The sequence below is a fragment of the Parasteatoda tepidariorum genome, chromosome 7, assembly GCF_982258835.1.
Source record: "Parasteatoda tepidariorum strain Cologne lab strain chromosome 7, Ptep-v5.0, whole genome shotgun sequence".
In the NCBI taxonomy this organism is placed as follows: Eukaryota; Metazoa; Arthropoda; class Arachnida; order Araneae; family Theridiidae; genus Parasteatoda; species Parasteatoda tepidariorum.
Genome location: NC_141761.1, coordinates 39,502,523 through 39,514,761, shown reverse-complemented (window position 1 = coordinate 39,514,761; position 12,239 = coordinate 39,502,523). Strand labels below are relative to the sequence as shown.

At 26.8% G+C, this 12,239-nt stretch overlaps 1 protein-coding gene across 4 annotated transcripts in view; it reads right to left on the bottom strand.

Annotated features, from left to right (window-relative positions):
• Positions 1-4,727: 4,727 nt before the first annotated feature.
• LOC107449533 (uncharacterized) overlaps positions 4,728-12,239 on the bottom strand; it is a 29,323-nt gene continuing 21,811 nt past the window's right edge. For all 4 annotated transcript variants that reach the window (XM_071183562.2, XM_087167707.1, XM_071183560.2 and 1 more), the window contains 7 exons: positions 11,231-11,245; positions 10,396-10,413; positions 8,883-8,897; positions 8,021-8,038; positions 7,731-7,745; positions 6,146-6,183; positions 4,728-4,835 (listed from right to left, as the gene is read on the bottom strand). In XM_071183562.2, the coding sequence (XP_071039663.2) occupies positions 6,158-6,183; positions 7,731-7,745; positions 8,021-8,038; positions 8,883-8,897; positions 10,396-10,413; positions 11,231-11,245 (107 nt within the window). In that variant the 3' untranslated portion in view covers positions 4,728-4,835; positions 6,146-6,157. The remainder of the gene's footprint in view (positions 4,836-6,145; positions 6,184-7,730; positions 7,746-8,020; positions 8,039-8,882; positions 8,898-10,395; positions 10,414-11,230; positions 11,246-12,239) is intronic.

Here is a 12,239-nt window from a genome sequence, read left to right as displayed (position 1 = left end):
TCATATTATGTGCCGTTTTAAAGCAGCCAACTTCTTGTTTGGCCTTTTAGAACAATCTCACATTGACATGGTATTTATAGGTGCATGTGCTGCGAGGTATTAATGAAATACACTTAACAAAAATGAGAATAAGAACAAACATGAGATAAGACACACTTTACATCATTATATGCTTCTTTATGAAAAGCCTCTTTTAGTGTCATCAGCATATATTGCATTTGCACTCTTCGTTACTCTGTCAGAGTTTGTTATATGACAGAATCCTTCATACTTGAAGGCTTGCAACTAGCATCATCTTGCCAGTGAAATTTTTTAACCAGATTAAACAGCTCACCAGCTCATCTTTTCTCACTTAAATTAGTTTCTTTTGAGTTTGATGTTAAATACTTCTCACATAGAGACTGAATTAATTTTTTTACTATTGGTGATTTACTAATTGGTTCGTTGATTTAACTATTGGTGATACTAATTCTATTGGTGATTTTTGAAGTGAGTGTACAATTTTTTTATGGCTTTACCAAGACTCTGCGTTTCCAAGCGTAGCAGAAGGGATTCTATTTAAAAAAATGCATTAAATAATTTTGAAAGCAAAAATTCTATTAGAATATGCAAATTTAGGGTGTAATGTTAAATTAATTGGTATAAAATAATTTAAATAATTTAAATAGCGTCATAATTAAATTGCTCGTTAATAAAATGTAGTTGTAACAGAGGGGACAAATAAAATCCCACGATTTTGACAAACACTGTTATTTATGCTAAATTCTGTGATTTGAACCATCCGAAACATTATCTGTACTTTTTTTAAAAATTATTACACTTCAAGGTAAAATAATTTATTATAAGCCTTTTAATATTCTAATCCCTTTTCTTTAAAATCCAAATAATGCATCGTAACAGAGAGGGCATGGAATGTAACAACAGGGACGTCTTACAAAGTTGACAAAAAGTTAAAGGGAAATATAACTGTTCTTCGGTTATTTAAAGTTGCAGTTGGCAGCACTGCTATAGTTGAAGCCCGTGCTACATTCTTGTAGTTAGATTTTAAAGTTTTTATTTTACCAGACACTGTTTGAAAAACAAGTGCATTGTTTCTTTCTTTCTCAATTTCAGTTATTTGGGCAACAAAATTAGCTACCCAATTTTTTCCTAGAACTTTTTGCATTTGCAAAACTATCTATGGCAACATCAAAAGAATCCCAGTGATTTAAATGGTGACTGATGTACATTAAATATGTCAGGTCCCTAAGTCCTCCAAATTCCCAAAACAAATCAAAACCTCTGGGGGTACTGATCAAGGAGTGCCCTTGTCTTTTGGATTGGGTTCAAAATTATAGGGCTACGGAGTTGAACATTGATAGCCGTAAACTCAATTTTGGGTCAGCTGTGCAACGACGGTTATAAAATAAAAAGTCAATTGAGTCAACCAAATATTGCTACTATAATTTCGTAGCTTTATTCCTTTTATGACTAACTTATCTTAAAATTTGTACTATCAGACATATTTGCATATGCCTGATACGATACTGTCCATTTAACCAAAATTCGTACGGTCCTTAAGAAACTGTAATAGTGGCTGCATAACTAAGAAGATAAATGGATTTTATTACTATTATATTCACCATAGTTTTAAATTATCAATTCCAATATATAACTTCAATAATCTGGTTATGAATATTTAAGTTTTGAAATTTTGATTTTAAAATTAAATATAACTTTTTTATTTCATTATAGATGCCATGATATTTTAAATATTTTAAGACATCAGGAATCCTGTTGAAATAATAATTTACAGACGTTTGCTTCTTTCAGCGTAAGAATTCTGATCAAAATAATAATCAAGAAAGATCCATTATACTTGATGGTAAAAACTTCATTGGCTTCAAAAAATATGAAGAAAATAAACGCCCATTCATAAGACTCTCATGACGTGAATGAAGAGAAAAAAAAAAGTTATATAGAACAGAAATGTGAAGTTGCAATGAGAAAGCATAAGTAAAAGTGGAATGGAAAAAAAAACTGGAAAAACCACAGTACACTAAGTGTGAAATAAAAAATTAAATGAAAAGAAAAACAAAACTAGAAAACTCGCAATAACCTTGAAAGGCAAACCGGGTAAAAATACTTTTGCGCTTTCCACGGAACGATGGCGTGAGAACTAATATAGGAGGGCATAAAGATTGAATATCGTTAACAAGAGAATCGGCATTCATGTGAACAAAACAAGATTCCTGTCTATCAAGATGAACTGATGTGGTTGGAATGTTGGCAGTGGTTAGAATGTAGGCATTAATGAGATGAAATTTATTCCGAAGATATGCAACAATAGAATCAACCGTATTCTTGAAAAGGGACTTCTCTGCAGTGTTCCTTGAGTCAAAATGAGCCCTTTAGTCTTCTAAGCACGCTCAACATTTACTTCATACGTTACCATTCTCAGGGTGACTAGACTTGAATAACTCCCGACACCAGTTTTTGAGCGCTTAGAACACTTCAAATTTTCCTTACATTTTCTTATTTTTTGAAAATAATGAAATTTTTGTCTTTCCGCTTTACTTTCTGGGGATTATTCCTTTCATGACACAGTACATTAAATAGAAATATTCAATGTGATATTAAAATCAGTTTTAGATAAAATAACAGTTATGGTTCTTCCTCTTCTTCTTCAGCACTACAGCCTAGTGCAGCCCAAGGCTTTCTCAATTAGTTCCGGCCAGACAGGGCGACTTTGAGCTGGATTTTTCCTTCTGTTATGGCTCTTACATTAAAGAAAAATAATACTATATAATTTAGCAAACTTTCTTCAATTTTCATTTATTTATTAATTAATTTATTTTCTTTCATTTATTTAATTTCTTGGCTGCTGATCTGAAATACATTTTTTGAGAAGTTAAGCAATTCCATTCTCAAGTAAAATTACAAACGTCGAATGAAACAATGAAATGATTCCTGTCTTCTGGAAGCAAAGTTAAGTAGTTACGAGTGAATTATTTCAAACAAGTTAACGTCTCCGCCCTACTCAAAGCTTTTGGAAAATATATTTTTAATTTATCGATCCAAAATCTATACTAGATGTGTTTTAGTTTATACTTAAAGACATATTTCAATAGAATTCATATTTTACAATTTATTTTATTGTATTTTTTTGCTTAAACAACTCAAGTTACATGTTTAAACTTTATGAACAGTAAGTATAATGGTAAATGGGCATATCACTACTTTTCCTGCAGCTCTTGACAAATTGAAAGTATAAGTTTAATTTCTAATACTTTTAATAAGTTTAATAGTTTCTAACTATTTTAAGAAATTAAATGTTGCATCCAAACAGATTTCTTTTCTGAGGTTAATTAAATCATTGTAACGTTACAATTGAGCATAAAAGAGGCATTGACATTATTATTTTTTTAGGTGAAATAAAATGACTATTTATAATTCCTGAAAAATGTTCATTAAAATTATTTGTTAAATATATTAATTACATAATTTGCTATCTAAAAATCTTTTAATATATTTTACTTTAGCATTAAAGAAATTCCAGAAGTTAGAAAAAAAAACAATTTTTTCGAGATGATGATTCTAAAAATAGCATGGTTTTGGAATCTTTTTACAATTTTATATTTTTAGTATTTGCTATTCAACAAAATAAGGCATATCGAGCATTTTCCTTATATTAATTTTTTTTTCAATTGTGCTAAAGCTGAGAAATAATATTTACAACTTAACAGATTAAGACAATATGTAAGATGTTTAAAACTTTTAAGATGCTTAAAATTATTAACCACGTATTCGTATAAATCATTATAAAATATATATTAAGAGAAAGTAAGTTTTTGTGTCCAATTTCATAACTTAATTAATAGTTAGCGCTACATATTTAGCATATAAGATTGACACGTATTATGAGAAAGTCCTATCATAAGAACGAAAGTTATTAAGGGTGATAGCTTCTTTTTCTTGCTCATTATACTGACTGCGCTGTATGTTAGTCAGAGAGCTGACCTCTAGTCAAAAAGGTCCCGAATTCGAATCCCAGCCAGAAGAGTGAATTTTCTTAACATATTCCCGTTGTACTATAAATCCTTCTTGCTGCAAGTCTTAACGTTAGCCCTCCAAATATGGTGTCCCCTGAAAGGGTGGTAATCACATCTGTTCTTTTGATAACCGAATGACAAATAAGGCAATGGTTCGATACTTAAATGACGATGTAAGTGTGGACATTGGGAAAAAAGAGTGCAGCATGTCTAATTTGCAAAGGTAAACTTCAGCCATCTTTGGTTAAATTTAAAGTATAGTTATTTTAATTGTAGAAAGTTAATTGTTTATCCAACAAATTCAAAATTGTAAAACAAAAACGTTTTCCATATATTTCTTGGTATTTTATTCAACTTATCACGAATTATTCATGTTTAAAATCTCTTCGGGGTTCTTTATTTTGAAAAACTCCCTTATTCAAAAAAACTTAACACCATATTTTGCTTGTCAATAACCATATTTTGCTTATCTTTTGAAGAATGACTTGCTAAAGAATGACTTAGGACTGATATGAGCAGCTCCAATTATTCTTAAAATAGTTTTACTCGCTTAAAGAATACGAAAATATAAAACTCTTAGGCTACAAGATTTCGTTTTTTTAAAATTATTTTTAAACAAATGAGCCATGGAATCAAATTTAATATGAGGTAAGAATTCAAAGCGTTAAATAAAATGAATAAGAGCAACACACTGTAATAAGGAACACATATGTATTTATTATTGTTGTTGATGTTTTACATTAATTCCAATTTTTATTAGAATACTTCTCGCCGTGGTGGAATGTCTTGAGCAAGCTCTCGAATCTGAAAAAAAAATTTCTTCTGACCAAACAACTTTATCAAACATAACTACAAATATTTCATCACACATTATTGGCCCAATTAAAATTCATAATTATCAAGGAAGAACCAAATATTTTTTTCTTGTCAAGTTTTAATCTACAATTATTTATACCATGTCACTAAAGAAAATTAAGATGTTTAAAAGAAAATTGCTATAAAGTATGCTAGGTTTTAGGACAAAGCTGTTTTCAAGCAACAGAAACCCGTACTCTTATGTGATAATAATTATTTAATAAAATGTGTGTTAATTGTGGTTAAATGGAAATATTGAGTTATAAAGATTTATCAGTTTTATGCTTGAAATTCTTCAGTTTATTATAGTGATTTTTTGATTTTTTTTGTAATTTAAAAACTTTTTTTATGTAACTCTGTTTCTTCAATTAAAATTAAATCACTTATTTATTTTCATAAATTTATATTTTTTTCTGTATGAATTTGAAGATTTATTTATGTTAAAACTAATTTTTAAATTTAAATATTACGGTTTTTTTTAAGTGAGAAAAAACAACAATATTTTTATACGACACATATGAGTTTTTTTCACATTTGCCTCATGAGATTTAAGGAATTATTCAAAATATTAAAAAGGCAAGTGAGACGTTGCAATTTTTGCCTCTATGGATATGTAATTTATTGTTAATATAAATCAATTAGAGTCAATTTCATAATAAGTGTAAAGTGTTATGTTTACTACAGCAATTATTTTCAATTATTTTCATTTATTTATAATTCAAAACTTGCAATTTCAGCATGTAACAAGTAGTCGTGAATTCCAATTTTGGTACATGTGTTTTCTCGTTGTTTAAACCTTTCTATTTCTATCATCAAATATTAATTTATTGGTCTCTAATAAATGATGTAGATTAATATGAAAAATTATTTATTGAACATTTAAATTTGCAATATTTTTTGCTTGAAAATAGTAATTTATTACATTGTGAACATCATTGGTTATTGGAATTATTGGTTAACATTATTTCATACTTCTGCAATTTATCCTTCTCACATTCCTAATAAAAATAATTTTGGTATTTCTTGGTTAGCCGGGCACAAGGGAAAAGTAGATTAAAGTTCTCGTTTATGTTTTGAGTGGTGCATTTTCACATGCGGAAGTAGTTCTAAAATGCCCCCCCCCCACTCTCACCTCCCTCAAAAAATACCAAAAGTAAAATTAATTAATTAATTAAACAAAACAAAAATTAGTAGACAAACTAAAAAGTACTAAAATTTATAATATTTGAATAAAATACTTAAAGCGAAAATTTATTTACCATATATCGTGCTTACAAGTCCGCAATTATACCAACAGCTGAAATTTTAAAGAACGCATGAATGTAATTATTACTAGAAAAAATATTCATACAAGTAGTAATAAATTTTCATTAACGTTCATGATTTAAAAAAAGTATAGATTTGAAATACATTTTAACAATAAATATTAATTTATCTTGAATATTTCATTAAGATTCCTCGGAGATCTCAACTTTAATGAGCAATCTAAACTCAAATATTTCAAGTAATGCCAGTTGGAATGTTGCTAAAGTTTGCATATTTCCTTCAAACTTCAAATGGCCTTTTACTTCTTAATTTACTCTTTAATTTACTTCTTATATGATTTACATGGGTTCAAAGTATTATATTATTTTTCATAAGACTTATAAATACTATATATAAATTTTATCAGAAATACTAAAAATATAAAAATATTTTAGAAAATATTAAAAATATATAAATGTCATCAGGAATTTTAGTAATTTTATTCATATTTTATGCAACGTGAGTACTTAATATTTTAAATACTCTTTATATTCAATTTATTTATGAAATTTTGAGTATTTTGTATTTCAATGTTATTGAAACAGTTTTTACAATGTAATCCAAAATGTTTGCGCATTAATAAAATTTGTTCTTTTCCTAACTAATTTTCGTTACTCAACGTATGATTTTGAAGTAAAATAAATATTAAAAATAATATTTCATTTGATTAAAATCTAATTTTTAATTGCAGAGTGACAGTAAATTGCATAATACAGTTACTCGGAAAGATTTTAGTTTAAAAATTATTTTTCACATATTATGGAGCAATTTTTAAAGTATGTTACTTTTTACGGAGAATTCACAAGTTTCTGCTATTTAACCATTTTTAACTAGTATAGATATAATAATAACCTTGCTGGAATTGGCTATATTGAATTCTTATAAAAAATACAACACAGGAACTTCTTTCTTTTTTTTGCTCTTTTTCTTATCATAGTAACACACCTCTTCTCTCGTTTCTTCTTTCTTTCCTATGTGACAGCTACATACAGAACTCTTTATTTAAGGCATTAAAAGTGTTATATTACAAATCATTATGTCTTTCTTTATTCTCATCTTGTATATATGTCACTGCACTGCAAGATTATATTTAAAAGAATATTGATATAATAAGAATATCATTCAGTTCGGAAAAAAAAGTTATTTTTCTTTAAGAGCAGTTTCGAAAATTTTTTTATTTATGTTACTCATCAATCATAGCGTTACTCACTTGTTTTAGGGTGAAACTTGCTTCAGAGTCATTCACGAAAACTGTACGTGCGCATGAACATTCGCCCAATACAATATTTCCTCACAACGTGTGTTTTTAGAACGAAACGATCGGGATTAATAGGTAAATTTGTTAAAACGGTGAAAAGTAAATATTTCAAGTAAGATTTCGAATGCAAATTCTTAACAACATTTCTGTCTTGTTGTAAACGTAAAAAAACATTAAAATTTCCTTCCAGTTGGAAATATTGAAAACTGTTGGCTGAGTTGCTTAGTACAGATACAGTTCTTTGTTATAAAGTTATGCTCAACATCATCCTTGAAACTTACCTTGGCTTATAACAGCTAGAATTGAAAATGATCTAAATTAAATTTCTGTATTGCGAATTAATGGAAAAATATTATTTTTTTGTTACAAAAATTGAAGTAATTATATTCAATGGTTATTAAGTCAAAAGTACACAATTCATGAAATTAACAGTCTTTAGAAAACAAACTCGTTCCTTATATAGTCATTTATTTTACGATTAAAAAAGTTGAAAAAGTTAAATTTTCTAGTTTATTACTATAGTTTTTAACTTCCTAAGCTTGATAAATACTTTAAAATTAAAACTACTTACAAGCAACTCCTCCGACAGCTGTAAAATGTGAAAAAAATAGTTAATTATTAATTTTTTGGTTAATGGTCAAATAAAATTATTTTTTTTCTTCTCATTTTTGAATTATGAAAAATCAGTTTTCATGCAACTTTTTCAGAATTGACATTTGCTAGATACACTAGTGTATTCAATCAAAATCATATCTAAAATCGAAATATAAGTATAAATGTAATATATTGATTTTCTGAAATAGATTTTGTTTAGTTTTAATTTATTTAACCAGTTTTCCTTAAGAATAATATTATGCACTGGAAACTTTAAATTTGTTTTTCAAATTTTTTATCTAAGATATACTAATTTCATCAAAATCAAATGAAAGGTTTAGGTGTTAAATTTTCTGAAAATTTTTACATTTGAAGAAAAACATTAGAATTACATTTTAGATAAATTAAAATGTTTTAATGATTTCGGAGCTAAGAATTTCAGAATCTGAAATTAGAAATCAAATATAACAACGCGTGTTGAATAATTTGGGTTTTGATTTAATTCTCAGAGCTGATGTCAAAAATTTTTTAGAATGTCTTTGTTTTGCTAAAATTTCAAATATTGCATTAAAAATGTAAATAAAATTGACTGAAAGGTTGAAATGTCAAAATTAGGAAGAGCTATTCTATTTGGTCTTTTTACAAATTTATTTTAAAATTGTATATAAAACAATAATCGTTGAGGAAATTCTTGCTCAAGGTTTTTTAGAAATCTTCTCTTTCATTGAATAACATTTTCATTACGACTTTTCTTATGAGTAGTTGTAATTTCTCGAGTTTCTAAATAATTAATTGAAAGAGAATGCCAGTATTTGCAATTCCATTTAGTAATTACTTACCGCCTCCAACAACATCTGTAATAAGAAATTGAAAATGATAAAAAAATATATATTTAATCAATTAGATGGAAGATAATTCAATTTTTCTCTAAAAAATGGAAATTTACTATTTTTTTGTAGTTTATTTTATTTTAAATTAATTCTTAAGATTTTAATTTTTTAAAAATTTTTAAAATTCATAAAATATGACGCACTAAAATATAAAGTTATTACGTGATTAACATTACAATTTCAGTATAATGTTAATTATAAGTTGAATAATAATATTATTACATTAAGTGCGTTGTAAAATTAACTATATAGTAAATATTTTACAAGATTACTCTTCTTTTGAGCAGAGTAAAGGTTAACTGATAATTATACATATTTGTAAATTTAAGTCAGATAATTTTATATTAATTTATTTATTTTAATTATTTCTGATCAAATCAAATGCCCTGACCGAAATTCCAAACTCATTTCTTCACTGTTTAAGATGAAAAAAAAATTGTATCTTGGTATTGTATTTTAACTCCGTATCAAACTGTAGTAAAATCTACGGGCACTGAAGGTGCCAGTATTTTTTATGTAAAGTTTTAGGGAACCAAAAAACTGATGTACTATAATTTTTATGGTAATAATCTCTTTAAAATCCCTCAATCAATGTGATTAGATAAATACTACTGTGAAATCCATGGTATTAACTTTTATGATGAAAATGGAATTCGTACTCAGAAAAAAATTATGGTTAAAACTTACAGTATTTTTCAGTTAAAATTTACAGTTCTTCTAACTCTATGGATATACCAAAATTTCAATAATTTTACGGACGTACTGTAGTATTGATTTTTGCAAAATCAATAAGAAAATATGGCTTTTTAATATGTGATAAAATTTGATAAATATGGTAAAGCTCTATAATTTTATCATGATATCTTAGAGCATGTCATGAAAGCCATTTATTTTGTTATATTTACTTTACAGGCTTATATTTTTATCAAACGTGTGTTTACAAGCATTATATGTATAAAAACAAGAATTTAATGTGAATTGTTACTAAGTGAACGGAAAAACTCCAAACGGATAATTTATTTACCTTATATTTAGGCTTTATTTCCCAAACTAAGTTTTTCTAGAAGAAATGTCGTTTACAGCATGGATTACTTACCAGTTTTTTTCTCAGTGTACGGATACTGCCTTGAAGGTGTTTTTTACTTTGTACAGTATTTTGATATCACAATTTTTGCATTTAGTTTAAGAGAATTCGTTTTTAAAATTTTCGATAATTGTATGGGCATAAAATATTAAGATTTTGAATATTTTTTTTGTCTCAAATAATAAGGTTGTATTTTTATTCAACAAATCAAACTATTCCCAGCTAAACATTAACAAAAAATGTTGTTGAAATAGAGTTGGTTGAACTAGATTTGTAACAAAACCGTTAATCACTTATATTCAATTTCCCATTGTTTTCATTACTTTTCAAATTTTATTTAGATTGTAAAATACCAAATTTCAGTTTTTTTATACTTACCGCCGAGTGTACTTGCAACTGAAAGAGAGAAAAAAAGTACATTTTAATTTAAAAAAAAAAAAAAAAACTTAATATGGAGGAGAATTTTTTTTTTTTTAATTTCCTGCCATAACATCATTGTCAACATTCAAAAAAACTTGTTTTTTTATTCCAAAGACCACCCGGATTTTGAATTTCATCATTCGAGTACAAGAAGGATAGATTTGTTGAGCTCTCTCTCTCAGGGTCACCACATTTGGTGGGCCCATGTTGCTCCCACATCAAGAAGGACAAATAGTTATGTGAAGGAGAAAAGAACATCAATGTCTTATCAGGGATTCGAGTGCTAGATCTCAAGGTCAGCTCCCTAACAACGATACAGTCGACCGGCATCTTCGAAAAACTTTAAATACACGTGTATGCATACTTTTTTCTTGATTGATGTACAAAAAATTATTCTTTTTGATGTTTCATGCTTTTATTAAAAAGTAAACCTGCTTAAATGTAAAAATGTAGAATTTTTTACGAAACAAAATTGTTTAAAGTATTCAGATTTAAATTGATAAAATATATAGGAGTGAATTTTTGAATTATTTAAGAGTGATATTCTTTGCATTTCAATTTGCTTATTTGTTTATTTATTTTATTTATTATTATTTTTTAGTTCAAACTTAACATGAAAAATGTTAAAAAAACAAGTATTATTCTTAAAATACATCTTGCAGATATAAGTGATTTAATAATTAAATATATACTGAAAGTAAAGTATTTTTAGTACCAAAATTCTGTTTTAAATTTACACACCAAGTATTGGAATAAAACAAATTTCAAACTATAAACTTATAACTTCACTTACCACTTGTTACTGCCGCTGTAAAATTTATATTTTATGTAATTTCATAACATTTAGATTATAGTTTTTGCATATGAAATGTCAAAAATTGTTCTATACAAGTTATATAATGTATGGAATTAGAAACGATTTATTTTTCTGAATTTAATTTTACGTTTCTAAACGGAGGCGAAATTTTCAAAAAGTAAGGATTTTACTTTCATACATCATAATATCCACTTAAATAATATATCCTTATATATTCAATAATATCACTTCACGTATTACTATCATTTTTATATAGTTCGCGTGTTTTATTTAAATTCTTAGGAATTTTTCTATCTTAGGAATTTTTGTTTGTCAGTATTCCAATGTGTGGTTGTGTCAAATTTATCCACAAAGATAGTTTTAAAAATGTAATTACAATAAACTACACAATAAATTACGGTGTCATAAATTAAAACCAAAACATTAAAATACCTTTAATATTAATTAAAAAAAATGAAAAAACTCCCAAAAATGCTATGATTTCTAATTTTCAGAATATATACTGTCTAGAGAAACTCTAAAAGGTAAATACTTATATACCTATTTGCAATTTAACGGGATGTTGCTCTTAAAGAAGATCTATCGACATAAAATTTAGAGCTATTAAGAAATTTCTTTTGCACTAAAAGTATGATCGAAACTACCAAAGTATGGAAATCTATACAGTGTTTCGGGCTCTAAGGGAACACCGAATAGCTCAGTAATTTCTGAAAAAGTGCTACGTGAATGAATTTGCTAACACTAACAACAAATTTGATTTCATGTGAAAAAATTTAAAAAATATGGTGAAATTCATTTATGTTAATATCACATCTTACTGCATGGCAAAAAACTATTATTTTGGTTAAAGTTGCCTGTGAGTTTTTTTTACTTAATATGTGCTTTAAATAACTATAATTAAGTAAATGTTTTTCAAATGTTTGAAATAAGTAAGTTTTGTTGATTTTAGTTTCGGGATAGTTGTAACTGTTACTATGCAAATGGA